Source organism: Nannobrachium achirus, assembly GCF_963921795.1.
Source record: "Nannobrachium achirus genome assembly, chromosome: 2".
Lineage (NCBI taxonomy): Eukaryota > Metazoa > Chordata > Actinopteri > Myctophiformes > Myctophidae > Nannobrachium > Nannobrachium achirus.
This window is the reverse complement of record NC_137811.1, coordinates 51,938,166-51,965,464: the sequence shown is the minus strand read 5'-3', so window position 1 is coordinate 51,965,464 and position 27,299 is coordinate 51,938,166. Positions and strand designations below refer to the sequence as shown.

Below are 27,299 nucleotides of genomic sequence, written 5' to 3'. Positions count from 1 at the left end.
AGACAATTTCTTTTCTTTTTAATTTTTCAGATATGCATTTACACGCATATTGTAAAGCAAATTAGCAAACAAATATACAAATACCAAATGCCATTCTTGACAAATTACAAATTATATCTGGCACTAGTGTTCAAATTAGAGTAAAGAAACAGGAAAAACAGAACATAGAAGTAGGAACCAAACAATGTTTATATATGGAGGAATGCAGCATGTAGCCTCATCCTCCAAACAAAACTGAATGATCTACCAGAAAACAGACCTGGATCCAAAATACCATTCAAAATGCTTTTAACAGTTTTAATTAACATCCTTGTCTTCAAATTGCTGAAACTAGTCATTAGATGCCAAGTAAATGGTCTCTTAAATTAAACACCCTGACCATCGAGCCCCCAAGACAGACTCAAGCAAGAACTCAATAGTAACGCACAATTCATGCTCCGTCATATGGCAGTGTTTTGCGCAAAAGCCAATCAACAAGCTCACAATGTGTTGGATCCTCAATGAGCTGTGAGCTTGTAGCTTGGCTATTTTCTGCACACAACACTCATATGACTGAATATAAATTGTGCTTAAGTATCAGCAACACATTTGACTCCAGGTCTGGTCAGCAGCACTGATTGGCAACAAAACGGAATCACAGGACAAATCAACAGGATAGGGAAACCCATAACAAACAATTGCATGTATCCCCTTAAACTTTGTGCATCGCAGTACAATGTAATAAGAAAAACTAACAGTTAACAGTGCAGGTGCCTAGGGCCATTCTGCGGCCTCAGTAATTTGCGTAGCATTTTGTAAAGCATGTATAAAACAGCAGTCTGTGTATCTATGTGTGTATATTTCCTGGGTCTTGTCTTCATTCATCCCTATGGTGTAAAAAGGATGAACCATACTGTCTACAGGTGACAGACATCAAAGGTACTGTATAAGGACTAAGATTTAACAAGAGCCTGAGTGCTGTCTTTGGTAGGCAATTGAAAAGTCTTCATTTATAATGACTACCACAGTATGTACTTTATATGTATATTGTATGACCTACTACCATCCCTCTCTACATAGGACATTCTGAGATCTGTCATGTGTTTGTAGTATTAAATCTTGAAGACACGGTGGAGAGACGCAGACAAACAGAAAGAACCAGCTTCTTGAAGGCACCATGAATTAACATAGATAGTAGATATCAAAGTTATCTTATATACTCAGTGAGGTGAGACCATCAGTCTGAATAAGATATTAAACACTTTTTTTTCCTTTTTCTTTTTTTTACAGTTTGCCAGAACTGACCAACCCATTGGCTAATAATAGTATTATAATGACTTCCAGAATTATCTCCTCAAGGGCCTTCCAGAGACCTTCTGCAGCACTGAATAGTGGACAGCAGTCAAACTGCTTACTTCCACATCCACAGAACAAAACCAGGCCTGGGGTTTCCAAATGCATCTTAGCACTGATGTGGACTACTGTCACGTGTCTGTTGTTAGGAGAAAAAAAAGAAAAGAAAAACCAGAATAAAATAAAAATAGGACTTGGGGCCAATTCCCTAAAACTGGACACTAAACAAATGTACCACAGTTAAGACACATGTGACCACATTATGATAAACTTCTGGAAATAAAGCAGAGCTCTCAGTGCTAAAATGCATTTAGGGAAGCTGAACACACCCAGCTGCATTATTTCTAGACTAGAGGGTTTGTTTTATGTCACATATCCACAAAGATCAAATAATAAATACATAGAAAACAGAGGAGGCCTCTGTTACTCATACTGTATATCAGTTTGAAAACAAAGAAGAAAAAAAAAAGATAATGAATCATATTGCCTGGTCCCTATTTGAGTAATTCTTTTGGAAAGCTATTATGTTAAGATTGCTGTATGGTGTTTGCATCCACATTGAAAAGCCCAAATAAAATAGTTAAACAACCGGCACAGTGGTTTTATATTTGTTAGAATTACGCAGATCAAAACAACGGCAACAGAATCACTGGACTGCCCTACGGTCCCATGTGGCAAATGAGTGTCTGACAAGTTGTACTGTAAACTACACTGAAAAATCCTGATGGCTAATTTAACTCTTGAAAGTGTACAAATGGAACCAAATGGACACATAAGGGTGTATATCCTAAACAGATTCTTAAAATTGAGCTGGTAAAAACCAATGTTCTTGTCAGCTCACGCTGAAATACTGGGAAAGGCTAGATCCTGGACTCCCTCTGGCTGAGGAAAACCAATGAAGACATCTCCCTTCTTTATCAGCTATCCAGAAGAAACAAGAGGCCCAGTCCGAAGCAGGGGACGACCTCACATGTCGAAGTCAAAGGGTCAGCAGACGATATTCCAAAAGTGACTCAACCAGAGGAGGCAGCAAAATCTAGCGTAAATAAATAATTTCAAAGCTGCAATGAGTATTGCTTACGATAATTTTGTTTTAAATGTATGTTTGTAATTTAATAAAACAATTTGTACACTGCTCTATTCTTACACTCTCAGAGTTAAATTAACACACTAGATTTCACTGTGTGGTGGGGTGGGAGAGTAGACTGATGTTTACACAGGGGAAAACACCAGAATTCACAATCTTAACATTTTCTAACAATAATGCTGCACTTTAAACATTTCTCATCCATTCTAACAAACCTCCTAACAGCCAGTGGACATAGAAAGTTTTTTATCCTCCAAATATTAGTCATGTTTTTTCCAAGGAAATAAATCCCAAATCATCATCTCCCTTTAGAAGGAAGAAAATGCAGTTTAAACTTTTTAAACTATGGTGGTTAGTTAGTGGAGAGAAAAAAGAATGTTAACTTAAAAGATGTCATGGGTCTGCAGCACTTAAGGTATTAGATTTCAGTCTGTATACAGGAGTTCTTGGGCTGCTGCTGGGGAGTCGTCTGATGCGGTGGTTGGTGGTGGTGTTGGCTGTTGTTATTGTTAGTCTCTTTTAGCAGCTCTCCAGTGTTGATTTGAGAGTCCAGCTCAGCGGGGCACACCAGGTTGACATTCTCCTCTGTGATGAAACAGAGGGGGGGCAGCTCTGCACCATGGCCTAGGGAGGAGGTGGGTGAGTGCTGTGCGACTGCAGACCCCTGTCCTTGTGACGAAGTGGAGGGTGGCACCGGGCAGGTCTCCAGCCGGTCGTTTTCCACCTCGGGCAGGGGGCTGACCGTGGCGAGGCGCGTGTGGTAGTCGCCGCCGCTGCCAGATCCGTGGCTACAGGACGTCTTCATGCTCTCCAGGTCGGAGCAGCTGAACTCCGAAAAGTGGCTGGAGTGGGAGTCGGCCACTGAGGGCAAGCTGCCACTCAGCGACGGGGAATCGAATTCGGAGGAGTTGGTGCTGCGTTGCTCCAACAGTTGAGCGTCCATGTCCTCCCGGGTCTCGTTGATCTTGGTGCCACCGCCCTTCTTGCGCAACTTGCCTTTGCTCTTCTTGCCCCCAGAGCCATTGGAAGAGGAGCAAGAGGGCTCCTTGGTCCACTTGGCTGAGGCTCCTTTGACCTCTGAGGAGGCACAGCCGGAGGAGGGGCAGGTCCAGGCGCAGCGGCCAGCTTGGCCACCGTCATCCACACTGCTGCCACCACTGTGGTGCCGCAGCTTGGCGGGTTTCGACTCGATGTCCACCTGCACCTCCATACTGTTCCCATCTCTGAAACAAGCATGAAGGATGAGAGTGAGTGTGTGAGTAGATTAATGGTGCGACGTGTTCTGTGGGGATGTTTGATATACCAAACATAACACCAGAGAAGGTCACTAGATGTATCCTGGTATGTGACGTTTACCTGTCAAGAGGCATGTAGGCATTGAGAATGGATCCAGCCATTGCTTTGGTGCTAGCATTGTCACTGATTGTCCCCAGGCTGACGGTGCCAGACTCTCCACTCAAGCTGCAGCGCTCCTTCTGCACATCTGCCTGCACCTCCAGCCTGAAAACGGAGGAGCACCACAAAACGTAATACTTAATTAATACTACACATTCTATGTGCCTTCTTGAGCTTCATTCATACTCAACACACTACCCCCACCCGCCTCAACTCAGCGTGTGATTGTTGAAAAAGATAATCAAGTGTGATTCTCTGACAATTAGCTCAAAGGCAGATATGCAACAATCCAGTAAAATACACTATTGGCATTTACATATTGCATTATTCAATATTGCAATATATCAATATGAATTAAATACATTGGACTGCACCAATACCAGAAATACATCCAAACAGCCTGAACTAACACGTCCAACATTCCATGAGGTGTACCTGTTCAGGTAGTTGACCATGGCGCTACCCGACAGGCTGCCGGTGATGCTGGCGCCAGCCAGGGCCATGGTGGAGGCCGTCTCGCTCAGGTTGTCCCTGATGGTTCCCATACGGTCCATGTGGCTGCCACTGGCGCTGAGGCTGCCGGTCAAACCACCCACACTCCCCTCACCGATGCTGGGGTTGTTCCTTGTGTCGGCCACTGAAGTGGTGTCTTAAAGGAAACAATGAGAGATGACGATCACACATCAGTCACTGTGTCCAATGTTCAGAAAATAAATAGGGATTCGCATAAAATGCGAATCCCTATCCCTAATGCATAAAATAAAAGACAGAAAACATCACAGAACACAATATAACGGGATAAAAAGTCTAATGAGTATCAGTCAGCAAAAAAGTGAAGAAAAGAAAAAAGGGTGAAAATGCTGTTGTTGCTGACTCACAAAAGGTCATGTTTCCCGACTCTTACCCGTTGCAGCCACCCCGCTGCCCACGTTCATGTCATTCTCGTCATCAAACTCGATGCGGACGCCTTTGCCGTTGCCCGCGGACACGCCACAGCCTCCACTGCGACACAGGGAGATGGGCACCACGCCATACACGTACGCCAGCATGATGGGCACTCCAATGCCTGGAGAGTGACAGAGAGAAGACGAACAAGACAAATGCGCACAGATGTGAGCATGCATGTACGCAGATACACAAGGACACAGAGACCAGGGTCAGAGTATAGCAAGGCACTGAAGACACCAGCAGAGGCCACTGCACCACCAAATAGAAAACCAATCATCCATTTGAAATCGCTCAGTTTCCGGATATTTTATGTAACAGATCAAGTTCAATATGCTTTAAAGAAAAGTATATAAGCTTCATAATCTTAAGAGTTAAGATACCAAATATCCCAAAGATTCCAAATTCAGCAAAAGTAAGTCAATACAGAAGCTCCAGGAACAATCTGTAGAAGTGACTGAGGTTTGTCTGTCAACGAAGCCAGAGAGGAAGCAAGGGAGTAGACAGTGATGTGGATGGAAAAAAATATATAAATAAATATAAATAGATGAATGGAATAAACAATGACAAAGAAGAGGGAGTATAAAACGGTCGAGACAAGACAGAGAGAAAATCCAAAGAGAGAAACTGAATTAAGATGGGGCAGGGTTTCCCATCCCAATTGTTAAGTAAGAACAAAATGGCCATCATGTGAATATTATAGCCAATAGACTGACCGACAGTGACTGCTGCCACCACAGGAGAGACAATGACAGAGAGGGTCACTCCACCAGCGATGACCAGGTTCCTCTTATGGTTGGAGATGTCTTTGCCTTCGTAACGGTTGTGGATCTGATAAATAGAACAGGGACAGGGATATCAGAGGATCCTACTCTACTAACCTTTCAATACAAACAAACTCAAGGTAATGGAAGAAACCAAACATGCTACAATTTCATAAATATTCAGAAGAAAATATTTAGTAAACATTAGCACCGATTCAGTAATGACTTTACATTCTCACAAGGGGGATTCCTGAAACTAATGTTTCAGAACACAGTTCACGGCAGTGTTGTGTTCACTATAAACATAGTAGAGAAAGGTTAAACAAGATGTTTTATTTACCACCACTTCATAGCCTTCTCTGTTTTATAAGATGGCCTACAGTGGTGTTTGAAAGGAAAGATGAGGGTTTGGGAGCGATCAAGCGGCTGTGAGCCAAATTAAAACCACAACTTTTCATGAACATGACAAACATGTTTAATGGCCAAGGCAACAGTCAGTTACACCAAGATTAACAGGAAACCTCCACGTTCACTGTGAAATATGCAGATGATTCATTCTCAGAGATACATTCATGTGAAAGCTTCTGAAAGTCATGGTTTAGTCAGAAAAAGAAAAGCTGTTGCTAGCTCAAGTTGCTTCTTGGCAAAGTCCAGGGGGAAATTCTAGAAACTTCCCAACATGTTCACTTCATTGTTCCACCACAAAAGTTTTAATAAAACCGGCCTGGGTGATAGATGAGTGCCATGATGTAACACAAGCACTGAAATCCACACACTCACACGACACACCACACACAAATACTGTACATACACAGACAATGAGCTATTGAGAAATAACTTTGGCAGCTTGTTGAAGAGAACTTCCAGAGTTTGAGAAAATGCACTGCAGTATGTACACTGCTGACTCTCACAAAGACAACTGGTTTGTGGACATTCACAGACCACGTGTCTTTACTTCCATTAACCACACAAACCCCAGTGTCCCTATTCTAGGCTTGTCATAATTGGAAAACATTCTGTGAAACAGCACATCGGTTATTTTCACAATTTGACATACAAAAGTATTATAGGGTTTAAGTGGTTAATGATACTGATAATAACCAGTAATAAGGGCAGTTATGTAATGTTGTCTGTTATAAAAATAAAAATAAATAAGATCCAGAAATGCCGGTTGAGAAAGTGCACCCAGGAAGTAATTCCAACAATTCAAGAAAACTATGTGATAAACTAATCAGAATAGAAACATACTTTTAGTTAGTTGGCTTCAGATAAACCTGTACAGCAGAGCTACTAGGCAGTTCTGGTCGAGATAAATCAAAGCTCTGGTCAAAGTACATGAGATTTAGTTTATAAGTCGGCCTCACCTTTCTCCCGACATACACAGGGATGCCAATAATCATGGCAGGGATGGCTATGCCGGCGATCAGGGCAATGCCAACTGGTGCGCCCACCAGGGTGCCCAGCTGCCACAGGATTTTCTTCTTCCTACTCCACGGCTTCTTCCCCCAAAATGTACAGCCTGACGGACTGTAAGAGGTGTTAACACAACCAAAGGGGAAAAAAAAGACAGAGGAGTGAGTTGTATTCTACTAGTGTCAGTTGACCATAACACTAAAATTGGACATATCCACAACCCGTTTTTAAGTATAGCCCATAGTTTAAAGAACACTGGCTTTGAGGAAAGAATTGCAATAGGATCACATCCTGTCACTGACAGCTTCATCCATTAGCCTTCATATACATTTATACATTTTATAAATGTTTTCCCTATGGCGTTTTTATGTCCTGTAGCTACCATAAAACTGCTGTGTTGATAGCTTTATCCATCCGTGGTAGTGCAGATTAAGTAATTCATTGTAAACAGTATGGCGTGTGTGTGTGTGTGTCACCCCAATTCAGGGGTGGGCAAACCTTTCCGGCACATCATCACATAGCTGTTTTCCAATCGCTATCGTGATGGACCACCACATTGGAAACCACCAATGCTTTTACGACTCTTAAAGACTGCTACTTAGAATAAGCATAGAATAAGTAAATAGGTTTACCACTTTCAACCTCACATCCCGGTTTTGGGCATGTCATTATGATGACATGCCCTTTTGATCAACTCAATTGATCCCCTGAATAGTCCACTCACTTGGAAGATCAAAAAAAGCTTGGTTGGTTGCCCACCCCTGCCCCAAGTAGACCAGTGGTCTGATATGGGCACAACATCTGTAGGCATGCTTCTTATATTGAACTGATATGTGCATGTGTGAACATACTGACCTCAGGTAGTGCAGATCAGAGATCTCCTTCATGCAGAGCCAGCAGAATTCACAGCCGCAGACGGCACAGGTCATGTGGTTACAGCTGCCGTCATTCATCTTGATGATGTAGGCGGCACAGCGTGGACAAGGCTTGATATCGTCTGCTGAGGACCAAGGAGAGGAGACCACGGTATCAGAGGATATACTGTATGTTTAAGTCGCATTTACACAATCATCTAAAGGGACCACAATGTCATTTTGCACGTGTTTCCCCCCACCTTTGTTCAGTTTTCTTTATTTTTCCATGTGTATAGTCCTTGTCTCTTCCAATCCCTATGGTTGGTCTTGTGTCTCCTCCGATACACTGTCTTTTCACCCTAGTGTCTTTTCACCAGGAGGGCGTAATGCATATGGAGGATCGCGCTATCCTTCCAAGAGCCACACCCTCATGAACAGGCACCCCAACCAAGTACCAACCTATTGGATAGCGATAGCGTCCGCCCTCCCCACCCGGCATCGAACCCACAAACAAGGCAAATTGTGTGCGTTGCAGTGCAGTACAGGAGGTAGTACAGAGGTCCCCTGCATGTTTAAGCTCATTGACTACAAATCACGTAAATCATGTACCTGTACCTTGTAGGGCTGGGTAAAATCGGTCTAATGAATAACAATTCCTATAATGTAAAGATCAATTTTGATTCATGATGATCAAAAAGGAAGTTTGATCACAGCCCCTCTACACATGTAAGGTTGGGCACGTGTGTGTGTGCAGTAGGGATGGGACGATATGAAAAAATGTTTTAGGATATTATTCTGATAATCAAAATATCCCCAACATCCATTATCCTGGGGCATATGCCAAAAAATAGCCAATCTACAAAGATCATTTAGTATTTTATCAAGTACGTTATTTCCAGGTCCGTTTTACCAATTATAGAGGGTTTAAATCGTACTGGATATGCAGCCCGGCAAATAAAAGGTGAATTGATCCCAGTGCATGACAGCGACAATTTCACGATAAATTTAAATCTCCGCGATACGTGTTTTTTTTATCACGATAATAACGATCATCGCCCCATCCCTAGTGTGTGGGCGTAGGCAGCAGACCTGCAGCTCCGCTCTCCTGGCTGTAGCTGAGTGAGGAAGAGCGGACAGTCCTCAGGCGGAGGCTCTGGGCCCTCTGCTGTCGTGCTGCGTCACACGTCTGGTTGGGATGCCACAGCTGTTTACAGTGGTAGCAGAACTCTGTGCCACAGCCCTCCCGACCACAGGTGATCTTGGGACAGCTCGCACAGCCGAAGGCAATCACTGCATACCTGCATGGAGGGAAACACGCACAGAAAGGGTCAATGGGTGCATTCAAATATATAATCTGAGAGCTAGCCTACCGGTTCAGGCGCATACCACATAGGCTCAGTGCTGCGTGTCACTCCCCGTCTCTCTCCCCATTTTCCTGTCAGTCTACTGTCCTATCAATAAAGGCATAAAAAATGAATTCCCAAAAAAATATCTTGAATTCTTTTTTTTTTTTTGAGAGAGAGAAGTCATTGCAAAATGTGATGGTTGCAGCTTGTTTGTTACTCTACTTCTAGAAAGTATTCAACATGTATTGTATACGTGTAACAAAACAGGTTAATTCATCCCATGAGTTAATGAAAATCTATCCTGTTTGTTAATAAATTAACTGATATCGAAGTGCTTTATGACAATACCAGAGCACTGAAATCTGAGAGGATTCTCACAGAGTATAACCGAACACGCCCAATATCTACTTCCAAAAGTGCCATTTGATCAGTGTTGCCCTTTTCTTATGTTCATGGTCCTGGTAATGGTTTACATAATGTACATAAATAAATACAAAAATGTATCTTGGGTGTTTTCAGGAAACTGGCAGCTCCCATGAAATCTGCCAAACAAAAGCAAACTGGAAACCATCTTAACGTTCAACAGCCAACGGATGCATATAAAACTGAGATATGAAGAAAAAAGTGAAAAAGATAGTCGCCCACCCCAACAACAAACAGCTTTGACAGCACTGTTTATAGCTTTGCACCCTTGTTTAGGTACACAAATCACAGCCTAGAGAACGATTCTGTTTATTTTTGTCAAGAGTAAATGATTAACAGGTGTGCCTCCACATATGTTGGCTACTCTGACACGATCGCTCAGTCAAAACACAATTTAAAATGTGTGAATGGTCCCTTTTCACAGGAGCCATTTTGACAGGTAAACACAGCACGTGATTCCTAAACCCACCAGGCTTGAGTTAAGACCCGCCTCGCAGAAACGCGAGGACTTCCAGGAGTGGCTGAAATCCCTGCCTGACACATGGAGGGTGGATAAAGTCAGAGGCATGAAGACTTGTACTTGAGAAAAGCCTGCATTTGCACAATGCACAAATATTAATTTCTCACTAGAGTGCTCAAAATAAACTGTGCTAAAAAAACTTGAAACTGACTTAATTGTACTGTGCTTAATAAAGGGAAAACTTTGTAACTTTGCTAAAGAGAAAAACGTACTGAGAAAGCTATTAATTTGTCACTACTGTGCTCAAAATAAAAACTCTTACTGATTATCAGTTAAATTGTTATGGTTTGGATATTCTGCGTGTATTATTGTAATGGTTCAGTAGGTAGTAGGTACTTTGCACTTGAGCGAGCAGCGCTAACGTTCATGGGCACTTTCATACTTAACACCTTCTAAGCCAAGGGGAGCCCCTTAATGTTAAAACCGTACTATATCGCACATCCCCCCCAGGGACTCTCAGCCTCGTACATTCCCGGACTTTGTCTTTAAAACCGGAATAAAAGCTTTTGATCCGAAAATCGGCGATCGTCTAACCTTCCCTAGTCACCACTCGTGCACTGATAGCTCATGCAGACCGTGCATGAAGCAGAGGTGACGTCAGCGCCTCTCCTTCTCCAAGGCACCTTCCACCCATCCGTTTACTGTCTACACACTCGAGCTCCTCCTGCAGCCATGCTTGGGGCTATGCTAGCGAAACTTTTCAGTTCTGTTCTTCAGTCACACATGGACTATTTGCGGGGACATTTACGTGAAAGGATCGCGCACGCGAAACGCACGGGGACATCGACGATCGGCCAAAACCCCCATTCTATCCCAACGGAAATCGAGAAAATCATGGTGAGTTACTGGCCTGGGGGGGAAAAAAAAAGAAAAAACAGCGGCGCTGTTCAAGATGGAGGGGCTGTGGGGTCATGTTTATAAACATAATATTATGTCTCAGATCACAATACAATAATAGAAATGTCACGGCTAATCTACCAACCACCATTCTATTTCGGACGTCAAGGTGTTAAGATTATCGAGAGGAGGCGGGTCTTAACTCAATCCTGGTGGGTTTAGGAATCACGCAACACAGCTGAAGATAATAACATTAATTGTGGGGGTGGTTCATTTACAGTAGGTGTTTCAGCATGAAGTTCTGTGTAGGAGATGTTTGGCACAGTACCCCAGTCCCTCAATGGTATTACCTGCAGCTGTGTTTTACCTATCAAAAAGGCTGCTGAAAAGGGTGTAGAGGGCCTTAATTCCACAAGGGATTGTGGGTATCCCATTTACAACTATGTTAATATAATAATCAGCCAGCGTCATGCTGGAGGTCTGATTGGAAGCGCTGTGTAGACAGACCATATGTCAACCGTGCGACCCAGAAACATTCACTAAACGTCTGAAAAATATACCACTATGTATATACTGTAATAGTGGTTTATGAATGTTTAGTTTTAAATGTTGCTAAAATTAAAATGTACACTAAGTATGAACCCATACATTAAATGTGTATTTAATAAACTTGTATTACAACTATCTTAAATTATAATACACTATATGGATTATAACTGATTATAATACACTATACATATGTATTAAGATGATAATTATAATACACTATAATAGATTATAATAGTGGTTATAACAACAACAGAATCTATTATCATGTATTACAACTATATCCTGGTGGTCTAAATGAAAAGTCAGTGAGTGATCAGTCATTATGAAGTGTTTGGCCCTGTTTGGCCTAGCTCAGACCTACTCTAGATTGGATACTTTTTAGTACCACGTTTAGTACCTCTTTCACACCACTCTACCCAGGTCCTTGTAGTGGAAAACCTGGCACAAGTGGGCGGTGTGGTGTGGAGTGGTGTGGTGTGGTGTTGGGCCAGTGGAAAAAATATTATAATTATCATAGTAATACATTCATACTTTATAGTGTATTATAATCACAGTTGTAATCCATTATAGTGCATTATAATTTAGGATAGTTGTAATACAAATTTATATTGTATTATAATCACAGTTAAAAGGGTAAATTTGTTTCTTACCGGTAGGGGTACTTTTGTGTAATGGAAAATGTAGATATTTTTATGTGGTGCGGTGTGGTGTGGTGCTCAAGCTGCAGTCGAAAAGGGGCTTTAGTTCCTCTCTCCATCAATTTCTGTAAAATGTTTATTGTCTTTTTCATATCAACATCATTATGAACTTTGCATCTTTGTCTCTTGTGCATTCTTTCCATGGAGTAGTGCAGTGGTTCTCAACCTTTTTTTGGAGCTGTGTGGAACACAAGCTCCCTATACGTGGCCGTGTGTGTGGGTCTGTCTGTCTGTCTGTCTGTCTGTCTGTCTCCGTCCGTGTATGTAGCCTAAACTTCGGCGCGTAACTAGTGCCGCACCATTTACGCCACTCGCGCAATATATACATCAAAATGTGCGGCTCGGCCGGGAATGGTGTTCCTTTCGTTCCGATCCGCCTTACCATGCAGACGTAATCGGCAAAAAATTTTGACTTGACTTATAATGGGACAATGCAAGAAATCACTTTCAAGTATTTTTCTCTCGTAAACCATAGGAGCTACAGTTTCAAACCTCGGAGAGGAGATTCATAATGATTTTAAGAATGAATCGAAAAATAATTACATCACTCGGCCTCATGGTGGCGCTATAACGGCCCACTTTACGTTTTGCCCCGTAACTCTTGAACCGTAGATCGGAAAATTAAAATTATTTTTTCCCTGGATTCCTTGGGTCAAGACGCATCTCCCCATATAGGCCACACCCATTTGCGCCAGGATAGATTTTCCGCCATCTTGAATTTTCTCCAAAACACACTTTTTGCTCCTTTTCCTACATATTTTCTTCAAATGTCACAAAAATCGGTACACATGATCCTGGGTGACCAGAGAGGTGCTGTTGAGTCTAGCCTGCCCTGAGCATCAACTGCAACACACACACACACACACACACACACACACACACACACACACACACACACACACACACACACACACACACACACACACACACACACACACACACACACACACACACACACACACACACACACACACACACACACAGCTCCACTTCGAACAGAGGTTCGATTTTTAAAGTCTATAGGACATACAGTAGTCGACACATACTGTAGGCACAGAATGCATAGATTTCATACCTATTGTTCCCATGCTCATGCATACAATCTACATGATAAAATAATTCTAGTGATTTTTAAAAATGAATATTAATTAAGTTCACATTAGTTACTATACAGGTTCTGTCCATTTCCTCTCTCTTACAAACGCACTGGCACACATATCCTATTGGATATGAAATGGACATGGTAAGACCTTATAAGCTCACAACACAAGTAGTATCCTGGCCCAAAGTGTATATAAATGGCCCTTATGTGAAGAATTCAACAGGGGAATTCACTCCAGTTTGAAAAATTAATTTCATGTTCAAGTCTACCATGTGTGGATTCTGTGGAATACGGTAGCATGGGGTGCAAAATCTGCAATTGCATGCATTAATGAGGCTCAAAGTTCACGTGACGCACACTTCACTGCATTAAGACATGGCTATGGTCGTGGCCCAGCTTAATATATCGCCATATTCACAATCATTGTCAGGTATCTTAGAAAACAGCAGGCCAGACAAGCACTCTCTCCCCTTCTGCTCATATTGGCTGGTATTGTAATCTGTTCCTAGGGTGCTTAGTCCTCTGACATGAGTAATGTAGCTTGGGTCTGTACTCAAAGTCTGTACACTGTGTGTGTGTGTGTGTGTGTGTGTGTGTGTGTGTGTGTGTGAGAGAGAGAGACACAGAGAGATAGAATCAGCTGAGGCTTTAATGAGCCAGCCAGCTTGCCAATATACAGCAGGATCAGGAGGACTGATGACTCTGACTCCACTTTATTTGACATTCATTTTAAACTTAATGGAAAATAGAACACTTAGGCATCAGCCCTTATCAATGGCCTGATCATATTTTTATTGATCAGACAGTAGCAAAAATCATCAAGGAGTTGTACTTGGCCGTACTGTCAATCTATAACTGAATATATTATGAAGACTCCTAACTTAGATTTAACCAAGCAGAGATTATCAGCAGGCTATGACCATGTTCACTTGAGTATGAATCAAATGTAACATCTACTTATCTGGCTAGTCTTCATCTGTGACACTGGAAAAGCTACAGTACACCGAGTACAGTTCATGTTGGACCGACGAGGAAGACACTAGTCCTGCATTCTGTGACAAAAAGCACTAGATTTTATTGTGTTACTGAGGCTGTATCTTGTACACACACAACATATATCCACTGACAAACTAAACTGTTAAACTTTACTCTGAGAGTACACTGTAAAATCCTGAGTGTCAATATAACTAAAGAGTGGAGAATTGGCTTGCAATGGTAGTGGCAATGGCACTTAACATTTTATAGCGAATGTATGTATTGAAGCCTACTTGGCCTGAGCGCCTCTGTTGTGTCTGATTGTAGCAGACACACAACCCCCTTCCAGTCTCTCCCTGACTGACCCAAGGATCAGGTTTTTGTTCCAGAGTCAAGGAGAGCCTGGGAGACTTCCTCTCCACTACAGATCACTTTACTGTGTCTAGAATGCCCTGGCCCTGGCCAAACAGAGAGTCCTGCTTGGTAAAACCGTGCTGAAACACTGAGCAGACTGCAGAGAGGGAAGAGCCATGGTTTTTAGTGTCACGGACCGGTACTAGTACTTATTATGAAGTCAGCCACTGCAACAGTGAAAAACGCAGCCTCGTTGAGCCCAACCTTCCCCACACCCAAAATATGACAAATCGTCAAGCCGTGTTCTACAACCAGCTGCCACAACAAACAGCCCTTTTCCCCCTCCTTGTTTTTTTCATGGGCTACTTACAAAATCGCCAACAAGTATTACATCACCAGTTGCAGTAGGACCAACCGCTGTGATACACAATTTTACACTTCACTCTGAAAATCCCCTAAATTGCACAACATATACATGCATCACATTTGACAAAATCCCCTAATAGCATGTAACGATTCCAAATTGCGGCTGCTTCTACAATGCCAATTACATCCAGTCCAGACATACTCAACTTTGACCAGACAAATCCAAAACTGATTGCACCTCAAAGGCATTGATCCCTCTTTCCTAACCATGCTCTGCCAAATGCAGCATCTTGAGAAAGACCAAGAGCTACTAGGTCACATAAATAGAAAATGTCATTTAAATCAATGTTAAGTCAGTGGCAGTGCAGACAATGGTGGTCTCACTCCACAGCTGTCAGGAATGTATTCCCAAACTACCTCTGAAGAAGAAGCACGGCTGATCTAGAACAAATTAGCCCTTTAATGATTCATTTGACATTTTAGGTAGGTACATGTCAAGCAAAATGTCAGATACCCAACCGAACCATTGAGATGGGACAAACTCAACCATTACACAAACGTAACTAACCCAAAGATGGAACAGATAGCAAAACATAATGAACAGTCAAATTAGGTGATTTTTATTGCTTTTAAACCTATTAACCCTGCTGTCCATATATCCCGTCATTATAGGTGACAATGTTGGGCATTTTTGGGTGTTGGGTGACAATGTTGGGCAATGTTGGGCATTTTTTTTGGGGTGACAATAGCATTTTAAAAGAAAAAAATCACACCCGTGTGAACTGAGCGGTGGTTTACCCACCAACCCCCCCTCCCCCTTCCCCCCCCTGTGTGTGTGTGTGTGTGTGTGTGTGTGTGTGTGTGTGTGTGTATGTGTGTTGCAGTTGATGCACAGGCCAGGCTAGACTCAACAGCACCTCTCTGGTCACCCAGGGTACTCAGGCTACATACACCAGAGGCTACAGACACACAGACAGACAGACAGACAGACAGACAGACACACACGCACGGATACACACACGGCCACACTATGGAGACGGTGTGACCACCGCTCAAAAAGTCCTTTTGCACACCTACAGGGACAGGTGTGTCAGAACAGTGAACTTGACGAGTAGAGAAACGGAGTCCTGTCTCACACACTGTGTCTTCAATTACATTGTATTTTGTCATTCAGACCTTGCCATCGGGCATAAAGGAGCAACTGACACAAAGCCAGAATATATAACAATCTCAAGAGAGCGAGGGGGACAATAGCATTTTCAAATAAACCAGAGTATAAAATAGGACGTAAGTGGTTAAACTGGCCGTGGAATTCAGTGGGCAGATGGATGTGTGTGGATCAGTCCCAGAACCTCCCAAAAAGCATCCAGAACCCAGGAGAGAACCCAGCTGTCTACGTGGGTTGGAGGGGAGCAGGATAGAACCAATATTTACAAAGGGAGATAACTGGTCCAACTCCAAATGTTGAGTTTTCAGCACTCCCACCTCCAAAAGCCCGTCTTAGCCAATAAAAATGAATCATAAAGATTTTCTCTTTCATCTTTCATTTCTTCATTAACATCTGAGATCTTTGAGGCTACGGGAGGAAGGTTTGAGGAAAAGGGAGTTTAACGAGAGAAGAGGCAGTGAAGTAGGAAAACATGGAACGGGGAAAAGAACCCTGTGTTTTCCTTTGGACCACTGAGGGGTGCAAAAATAAACCTTAATCCGTGGACACAAGAAATTATTATCCCTGACACTGGCCCTCTGAAAAACATTCTCAATGAATAACCGACACCAGAACTCTCAAAACAAGCTCTTGTCTTTGAATGTGTCTGAGAACACACAACACATTGGTGGGACTAAATAGAGCAGAGGAATGTGAACAAGATAGGAGGGAAGGACCCATTCATAGACAGAGAGTGAAAAGGCTCTCTGAGGACAGATGTGGAGTGTGTGGACAGACAGTGATGTAGTAGCCATTGCCTTCAATCCTGTCAACATCTAGGCAAGAACAAGTTGTTTCAAATTTGAAAATGACTCCTGGTAGATAAATGGAAAAATAATGAATTTGTAAAGAAAGACTGAAATTAGAGAAAATAAAATTTACTCTGAAAGGGTCTATTCAAAAACTTTGAGGAGATCTGGATCCCCTTCCTTGACTATTATCACTTATGTTGCTATCAATTAAATCTCTTTGAAGGTCCAAGTTGCCATGGTTTCCATAGACTTCCATGTAATTCATAGTGCACGGATCATGCACGCCCATACCTAATCATGCACCACGTGTGTGCACGCTGTTCACAGCTTTCAAACAAAACAATCCGCTTGGAAATCCGTTCAGGCATTCATGATATAGCAGCCATTAAGTTTTCTTCAAATGTAAACAAACATGGCTGCCATGTTTGAAAGATGGGGTTGGTATGGGGGTTAGGCCTGTCACATTGGGGTTAAACATGCAATTTCGCGATCGCAATCATGCCTAATACATTTTTTTGAGGTCCAAAAAATCTTTTTTTCCCCTTCAAAAACAGCCCAAACTCGGGAAACTCGGGGTTGGCACAGGGGGGGTACCAATACAAACTCGGGAAACTCGGGGTTAACTTGGCACCAAACAGGTTAAGAGAGCTTTACATGTCCCACTTGATGAGGAGGCCTAGTCGGATGGAGCGCTAGGCGAGACAGCAGGGTTCTCCTCCCCCTTCCTTTCCTTCCCTTCCCTCTCCCATTTGTATTTATCTATTTTAATTTCTCACCCCTTTCTTTATTTTCTTTTTTCCCTTTACTGTTTCTACTCATACATTTCTTAACTACTTTTTATATATGTATCTTTATATTTTATTATTACTATTATTAGTACTACTCTGATTGTTCAAAAAGGGAAAAAAACTCTTGTATGATACACTGTTAAACAAGACCTTTAAAAAAATATATACCGTAAATGCTCTAATAATATCCTATATTTAATAAAGAACCGGACCTGCTTTAATTTCCGGGTGCGCAATTGAAACAAGTAATTAAGAGCCGACGCTCCAATAAGAGCCTCCTTTTTTCCTCTTTTTTTTACGTCTCAGCGCTGCTTACTATGAGAAACCGTGAGACGTTCCACCTGCATACTTCCGTAAATGGAACAGAACACACGCGCGAAACCATACAACAACACAACAGATAAGCAGTGAGCATGGCTACCCCCAGTACTAGTACTAACAAGAAGAAAAGAAAGTTTGACATTAAGTTTAAAGAGGAGGTTTTGCGAGAGAGGACGCTTGCGAGAGAGGACGCTTATCGCTGCCACATCAGTGTCTCCACCAAAGCTGAACTGAAGGGCTACAATATGACCACCGCGGTGATTCCCGGAGAATGCACAAAATACATCCAAGCACCCGATGTGATGTGGAATCAGCCCTTCAAGGCCAGTCTGCACGAGTCCTACGACCAGTGGATGGCTGGAGACGTTGACAAGCAATACACGAGCGGAGGTAAACCCAAAAGCCCCCGCCCGCCGTCTACTTGTGGAGTGGGTGCTTAAAGCATGGGACAAGCTGGATAAAGAGCTCATCATAAAGTCGTTCAAAGTTTGTGGACAGACTGTGAACCCTGACGGGAGTGAAGACGACCGCATCCTCTGCTTCAGAGAGGGAGAGCCGTGCGCAGCAGGACGAGAGATGCTGGCCCGACAGCGACAGGAGACCTTCAGCCGTGCCGCCGAGGAAGAGGAGGACGAAGAACAGCTGTTAAACAACGAGCTTGTTATAATGGATGATGAAGACGATAAGGACAATGCTGCTAGCGGGGAGGATGGTGAACTGGAGGAGGATAGTGAGTGATGTGGAGCCAACTCCAGCATTAAGGTAAGGTGATTTCACTTTACAACCTGTTGCAGTTTTGTTAACTTTAATAGCGGTAATTATTAACTTCACTGATGTAGCCTACCGTTATTTATTTGTTTTCACTGTGTGCTGCTTCTGCTGTATTGATGGTCGGCCAGTGTGGTTCGCGGCTCAGTTTTTGCATCTCTCTCTCTCGTCTTAAGTCTGCCTCGCTCTATCTATCTTTGCCCCACCTCTCTCTCTCTCTCTCTCTCTCTCTCTCTCTCTCTCTCTCTCTCTCTCTCTCTCTCTCTCTTCTCTCTCTCTCTCTCTCTCTCTCTCTCTCTCTCTCTCTCTCTCTCTCTCTCTCTCTCTCTCTCTCTCTCTCTCTCTCTCTCTCTCTCTCTCTCTCTCTCCTTCTGTCTGTCGTGCCTATAAAGTGATCACTGTTGCACTGTTTTGACGTTATGGTATTAAATGTTGTACATTAAGCTGCATTGACCTGGTATTATAAATACCATGCCTGTAGGCCTACGGTATTACCTATTGTTTATATTTTTGCAGCTTTTATTCATTGACCTGTTAGGCCTTGAATGTGCACTACCGGTATATAGAATGGCATGGTATTGTGGTCTACCATAGGCAATATATTTTATTTCTGTTATATAGGCTACTGTATGTGCAGTAAAACCCATATTTGGTATGGTGCTAATGTTTACCTGGTACCTCAGGCAATATATTTTATTTCTGTTATATAAGCTACTGTATGTGCAGTAAATCCCATATTTGGTATGGTGCTAATGTTTACCTGGTACCTCAGAACCAGTATTGTGATTGAACAATTTTTGCACTGTTTTATTTTTTTCTTTTATTCATACAGTATTTTCAAATAAATGGACCAGTACATTTTACTGGGTTCAAACTGACACACAATGTTGATTTATTCATTCTGATATTTTTGAGAAATAGGAATAAAAGCCTTATCTCTTATACTGGCCTGCTTCCAATAAGAGCCTGGTGCCCGCTACTCTTGAGACAAATAAAAGCCCGGGTTCCTATAAGAGAATTTACGGTATATGTGTATACATTTTTTGTGGTCATGTTACATGTCTTGTGTCGGAACAATAAAAGCTGTTAAAGAGGAAGAAGGACCGGATCAAAACTCAATCAAGGGATCTTCAGTTTCCTTAAATATACTTGGGTATGGTTTTGCCCAGAGCAAAGGCAGGACACCCTACACAACACATCCAATTGACTGACGATTAAAGGTTCCTGTGAGTCCAGCAGCACAAGGTACAAAACAGCAATTTAGAGGTTCTTGAGGGGAGGGAGAGTTTTACAGCCATCTGAAACAATTCCTGGAAGAAAAGGAAATGGCTGCCAGCGGCACTAAAGTTGCAGGCCTTGAATAAACTTGTGACATCGTCAAACATAAAGAAGCCAATGCCAGAAAAATAACCAAGGGTAGTGGCTAAGAGTACGTATGTACACTCTAGTATGTGTCAATGTCATATGTCATATGAGAGAAGCTGAGATACCTGACGGTAAAACTGAGTTCACAGTGTGCCCAAATGGGCCTTCTCTTAAAATTAATAAGTACCTAAGAGTCAAGTCAACATGCTGACGTGTTCCCTGATCCTCACTGCGGCCAGGCTGACCTGTGTTATGATTAGCCAAGATTTAGACGTTTTGGACACATGTCCACTTGACCCCACCAAAATGAGCTGTGGATATATCTCTCTCTCTCTCTCTCTCTCTCTCACTCACACTCACACGGAAAGGAATTAGACGGCTACACATAGCAAAGCATAGCTGGCAGATTACTGCTGGGAGGCTAGGTAGAGAGACAGAGAGAGAAAGCCAGGTAGAGGGAGAAGCCGCCAGCTGCTGCAGAAAGAGAGATGAGGTAGGTACAGAGAAATGAGCAGGGTAACAGAGACAGGCAGGCAGCCAAAAAGGGATAAAGACAGAGAGACAGAGACAGGCAAGGAGAGAGCGTATCAAAGAGAAACAGACAAATGGGGCAGTAAATGATCAGTGAGAAAGACAGGAATACAAATAAGGGTGGTCTAGGGAACCAGGACAAGATAAACATTAGTTCTATCAGAAAGTGATCTTAACTGTCTGGCATATTACAGCGTTTATAATATGACTTCAGTACACTGAGGCAGGCACACCCATTCTACTGGATCCACCTGTGGTGCGTCAGCCTTTGGCAGCACATAATGAGAAATATTTAGCCTTGGACTCAATCCAACCTATGACATAATATACCATGATGTGATGATTTTATCATACTGTGACAGACACTGACAGGTGGTCTGTCAGTGTTTGTCCTCTCTGGTCCTTAAAGTTGTACTATGTAACTTTTTTTATAAAACAAATCTTAAAATTCTCCTAACTATTAAATCACAAAGGTTTTAGAAGATCCGCGCCGTGAATTTCAGCCTGTAAAGCCTTCTCTGTATGTAAACTGAGATCCTTGCCGTGGACCGGATCTCGCGCCAAAATTGCGTCATCACACTACCGGCCAATCACAGCGAGGGTTATACAACTGCCGGCCAATCACAGCGCATCTTGAAGTGGGGTCGCTATGGCAGCCATATTTGTTGTCGCCCGTTTGTACCATCCCTTCTCTAGGTAATTTCGCCTACCAGGCAGGGTGAAGGAGTCCGTATCTCTGGAATTACTGAACGCACAGGAACAAGGGACCCCTTAAAAGATAGATCTCAGCGAGGTGGAGGCAGACGCGGGGGTCTGAAGGTACGAAAAACGTCCGAAAGACGCGGACGCGACCGCGGTTTGCTATAGGGCTAATGACCACTAGTTGGGCATCTTACACAGTATGGCTTTAAATCTAACTGATACTTAATTCAATTATTTCAATCACTGAAAGTAACTGATTTTCAAGCTATCCGATGTGATGCTTTGCATTCTTAACTTGTGAATCAGTTATTTTTGGTGATTGACAGACGTGGACAAAGCATAAACCTTATATTTATGGCATATTTGAGCGGTGGTCACAACGCTCCTATACGTGGCCGTGTGTGTGGGTCTGTCTGTCTGTCTGCGTGCGTGTCTGTCTGTCTGTCTGTCTGTAGCCTGCAGTAACCTTTTCTGACCACACATGTTAAGGGAGGGGCGCTGTTGTTCAGGCCAGGCCAGACCAGGCACACACACACACACACGCACACACACACACACACACACAGGGGGGAAGGGGGTGGGGGGGGGGGGGGAACCACCGCTCAGTTCACACGGGTGTGATTTTTTTTATGATTACCTTTAGCATGATATAAAAAATTATCAAAATAAGATGATGACAACATCCGAATGAATTGGTGTTTTATTGAGTAAATCAGTTTACTTGGCATCAGCGCTGCATTTGATAACTTCTCCGGGCAAAGGAGGCATACTGGTTTGGGGGCTCGTTAAATTCAAAATATTATCACATTATCTCGCGGCACCCCTGGACTGCCGTCACAGCACCCACTTTGAAAACCCCTGCAATCAAGTGTCTATACACAACAGGCATCTGCCGCATTAAGCGCCATTCTAACTGAGCAAGCAAAGTTCAGTCAAAAGGTACATGAAATTTAAAAAAAAAATCACACCCGTGTGAAGTGGAGCTGTGTGTGTGTGTGTGTGTGTGTGTGTGTGTGTGTGTGTGGATCATGTGTACCGATTTTTGTGACATTTGAAGAAAATATGTAGGAAAAGGAGCAAAAAGTGTGTTTTGGAGAAAATTCAAGATGGCGGAAAATCTATCATGGCGCAAATGGGCGTGGCCTATATGGGGAGATGCGTCATGACCCAAGGAATCCAGGGAAAAAATATTTTTAATTTTCCGACCTACGGTTCAAGAGTTACAGGCCAAAACGTAAAGTGGGGTGTTATGGCGCCACCATGCGGCCAAATGACACAATTATTTTTTATTTAATCCTTGAAATCATTATGAACCTCCTCTCCAAGTCTTGAAACTCTAGCCCCTATGGTTTGCGAGAGACAAATAATTGAATGTGAGTTTTTGCGATTCCCATTATAAGTCAATGGGGAAAATTAATTCACTAATAAATTAATATCAATTAAACTATTGAACCTTTCTCTTAGCAAGTTACTAGCCCACTATTCCCGAGTAAGCCGGTCGATTTGACATATGGCGCGAGTGTGTGGTGGCAAAACTGTGGGACTAGTAGCGTGCCGAAGTTTAGGAAGTTCAGGCTACATACAGACACACAGACAGACACACAGACAGACACACAGACAGACAGACCCACACGGCCACGTATAGGGAGCCTGTGCTTCACACAGCTCCAAAAAGAATTACACACCAAACATTACACACCAAACTTCTCTTCATTTGGGAGGTTGAAAGGTGTGAAAGAGTTGCTGAATGCAGCCCTACAAACCATGCAGTAGGCTGGTATCATAATATGTGCTAAAAAGCAGAGCTTGACGTTCTAATGAACATGCCCTTGCATGCGTACCTGCTGCAGGCATTGATATGGTACATTCACATGAATTAATTTGAATGTACAGATGACCACTGCACAGCAGATGGCTTACAGTAGGACAGACACAATGCTATGTGTTAACAAAATCCTTATTAGCCGCAGATTAGTATCTGCATTTTCAGCAAAAATTCAGCATGCTGAAGTGACAAAGGATATGCAGACAAAATACATTTACAGCGAAAGTACCACCTCCTCCATTGCAATTTGCGAAAGGGCCCTCGATTTATTTTTATATGTTTATTTAACAGGGACAATACAAAAAAACTATGTATAAAGTACACACTGCACACACGACAACAGATTTTCAGCCACAGACGCTTTCCGGTGTGTGTGGGCTTTAACAGGGTCCTTCAGTGGTTCCTCCAAGGGATCATGGTTGAGCACCACTGTACCAAGAACCTGTGCAGCCCCTGCTTGATTCTGTAGAGGTTCTTTAGAAGTTCTCTACCGGTACTTCAGCTTAGTTTAGAATGGTTTAGAATGGTTCTATGACAAAAGTGCATTATACTGTAGAACGTTTAGAATAAGTGCTAGCACCAACAGAGGTTCCCCTATGAAATGTACAAGCCAAATAAACACTTGTCTTTTAATGCCATTTAGCACAATTTTTGTTTGGCACGTATGGCCACAGTGAAGCGTCCTGTGCTGCTATTAAACAACCTAGTATCACCTCAAATGTGTCCAACTGTCAATATACAAAACAAAATGGGACAGCTAGGTGTGAGATGGGGAGTGTTGTTGGCTCTAGGTGTTTTAGCAATACTCTGCAGTTTCAGAACCAGAGCCCCACTCTGAACAGCAGCACAAATTCCTCCTGCCTGCCTGGGGCTTTGGCTGTATGCCCCTCCCTGCAGCAGCAGCAGCAGCAGCAGCTAACAACACATGGGATGGTTAAACCCTCCATTTTCTAAATTTTTGCTTTAATTCAAACATTAAATTCCTATTGCTGCTGTAGGAAACCTCACACATAACAGTATGTGATGCATGTGGCATCACATATTAGGCTATACCATATACTTACACATTAAGGTATAATAATTGCATATTCATGTAAGATGAGCATAGCAAGATGAGTCACTCTTATAGCCACGTAATGACTTGTTCATAAAAGGCTGTTCATTTTTATGTTCTCTTTCCAAGCCAGACCCACTCTACTCACTGTATCTATCTTCCAGAAAACACAAATTTAAACACAAGGAGGGCCGAAGCTCAAAGTGGCAATGTCATTCTGTCCCTCAGCTAATGCTGCAAGACCACCAGGCACATATTTCCAGTCAGCCACATAAATTAATTTCATTCCCTTTATTCATTCATGCTGACAAACAAATCTCAAACCAATCAATTACCAAAAACCTGTGCGGAACATAGTCCAAAAACAACTGGTAGAGAGAGACATGAGCTGTTGTTCTACTCTCATTCCTGCAACACACCAAACAGCAGCCAGTCCCCTGTGGTACCGTCTCTCGCTGGTACGGTTATGCCATGCCAGTGCCACCCTCCCTGAGAGCATGACTCCTCCATCTATCTTTTCCCATCATTGTAACCCTTTCCCTTCCTCTGTTCATCCTCACTCTGTCTATTCTCCACTCTTCATTTCTTGCTTCCCCCCTCCACCCTCTGCATATCTGCCCATTTCACCGTATGCCCTTCACTTTCTTTGCTACCGTCTCCATTCTTTCCTCTTAAACTCAACATCCTTCATCCTCTTGACTCTCCTGACTCCCCCTCCTGGAACAGCATGTGACCGAAAGCCACCATTGGCCACCCCTCTCTGTCTCTGAGAGCACAATACACGTCCGTAACACCGGTGTCAGCAGGCTTTGGGCTCTGAGCCAGACAGCCGCTGTGTCTTTTGTTGCTCAAGCTCAGGCCGCAGAGCCACAGTTATAGCAGTTTACCAGCATGTACCGCCTACTGTTGAAACATCACCAGGGCGACAACAAGCAATCAGCTGGCTCCAATTGGCCATCAGATAGTTGCATGTTGTAGTTTTTGGTCAAATTGGCTTGCAATGGTGCTAGGATGGTCTCACCACAATGTGCTTAGGTCCTTGCTGGTATCCATGGGAGATGATTACCCAAGAGGTACAAAGGCATTCAGAGACTTGGGGCACCAGAGACTAAAGCCCAGATCACACCCTCTGCTCTCTAGAGAAGCTGGTGATGAATCAACACCTTTAATGACAAACTAAATCAACAAGTACCGTATGATGTGTGCAGTTGTTGATGTATGTATGTGCATATAATTCTAAATTAAGGCTGTCAAAGTTAACACCATAATAACTCATTAACAAAATATAAATTTGTCACCAACTGTTTTAACTCATTGACTGCCAAGGCCCGAGTTTCCCGAGTTATTACAGTAGTCCCAGGCTGCCACAGCCCGAGTTTCCCGAGTTGGAAGCCATTTTGAAAAAAAAAAAAAAAAAAAAAAATCTCATTTTTTTTTTATAAAAAAAATTCTAAAAATGCCTCAAATGTATTAGGCATGATCGCAATTGCGAAATTGCATGTTTAGCCCCATAACAAACACATCTTTCAAAATGTCAAAAATGGCTGTTTTGTCTGACTTTGAAGGCTTGTATCTCATGAATGCCTGAACGGATTTCCAAGCGGATTTTTTTGTTTGAAAGCTGTTAAAGAGTACTACACATATGGTGCATGATCTAGGCATGGGCGTGCACGATCCGTGCACTAAAAATTGATCCGTGCACTAGAAATTTAGGAAGGTGGCAGTGTTTGTTTTGTCTGACTTTGAAGGCTTCCATCTCATGAATGCCTGAACAGATTTCCAAGCGGATTTTTTTGTTTGAAAGCTGTTAAAAAGTACTACACATATGGTGCATATATGGTGCATGGGCGTGCACGATCCGTGCACTAAAAATTGATCCGTGCACTAGAAATTTAGGAACGTGGCATCCTGGTACTTGGCGGCCATCTTGAAAAGGGCATTCAATGAGTTAACACAAACAAAATGTTTAACTTAACTTTTTTTAGAACTAAGCTTAGATTTTAAAGTCAGTGTGAGTTATGAAAATTCACTTCTCATCTCACCCGCAGTCTGGCGCAGGACACCAGCGACAGTCGGGATCAGCCACCAGCCACCTCCGCAGCATGAACTCCTCGTACTTCTCCATGAGCACATGGTCGCCCAGGATCATGCGGATGTCGTGAGGGTTGAATCGCTCCGAGCACTCAGGGCAGCTGATGTTGACACGCGACTCCGAGATCTCGATGCGCAGGTACTGCCGTAGGCAGTCGGCACAGGAGCGGTGGGGGCAGGTCATGATGTCTGGGAAACTCTCCCTGGAGTGACGCAGAAGGCACAGCGGACACTCCAGTAGCTCTGCTTCACCTCCGCCACCCCCAGCGCCAGAAGAGGAGGTCGTGGTGTAGGAGGGCGGCCCTGAGGCAGATGAGGTGGAGGCAGCAGCAGCACCACCACCGCCAGAGGTGGAGACAGTAGTGGTCCCTGCCGCGGAGAAGAAGGCAGCATTCTTATCGTTACACATCTCGGAGTGGATACTCTCGATGCTGGCAATGCCGTCCACCCCTCCTCCGTGGTGATGGAGGTCCCGGGACCGGTGGCGCCCCCCAGACTTGGGCTCCCTGCCCCTCCGTCGGAACAGTGAGGCCAGGGAGAGGCGCCTCTTCTTGGGGGCCTTCTTGACAGAGGGCAGGGAGATTGAGGAGGCGGTGGACTGAAGGTCCCGGTCGGAGCCCATCACGCCACCACCTCCACCTCCACCTCCTAGATGCTGGTGCTTCTGCAGACTCATGTCTCCAGGGGAAGGATGGGAGGCCAAGGAGGGAAGAGGCCCTGGGGGGGAGCCAGAGCTGGGAAGCCTGCCCCTCACATGGGTGGAGAGGTCAGGGAGCGGGATGGGGGCGGGGGAAAGGTGGTCTACAGGGGAGGGGGGGGTGGGGCGGGGGAGGGGGGGAAGGGAGGCAGAGGGTCCGTCTGGGTTTAAGACATGATGGCTTCTCCTGATCAGCCTCGTGGTCACATCTAACAGCCGGATCTTGGCAGAGGGGCAA

The 27,299-nt window shown here is 43.5% G+C and overlaps 1 protein-coding gene across 2 annotated transcripts; it reads right to left on the bottom strand.

Moving 5' to 3' along the window:
* Positions 1 to 9: 9 nt before the first annotated feature.
* On the bottom strand, positions 10 to 27,299 carry LOC308301747 (E3 ubiquitin-protein ligase RNF19A-like). 2 transcript variants are annotated; one of them, XM_080745842.1, is made up of 9 exons: positions 26,316 to 27,299; positions 8,880 to 9,088; positions 7,792 to 7,936; positions 6,888 to 7,050; positions 5,476 to 5,590; positions 4,719 to 4,880; positions 4,250 to 4,463; positions 3,776 to 3,919; positions 10 to 3,642 (listed from the first exon to the last, which is right to left on the bottom strand). In XM_080745842.1, the coding sequence occupies exons 1-9, from the start codon at positions 27,038 to 27,040 to the stop codon at positions 2,838 to 2,840; spliced, it is 2,682 nt and encodes an 893-aa protein (XP_080601968.1). In that variant the 5' UTR covers positions 27,041 to 27,299; the 3' UTR covers positions 10 to 2,837. The 2 variants fall into 2 exon arrangements, with proteins under 2 accessions (XP_080601968.1, XP_080601967.1); XM_080745841.1 differs by having other exon boundaries at positions 7,792 to 7,933; positions 26,316 to 27,168.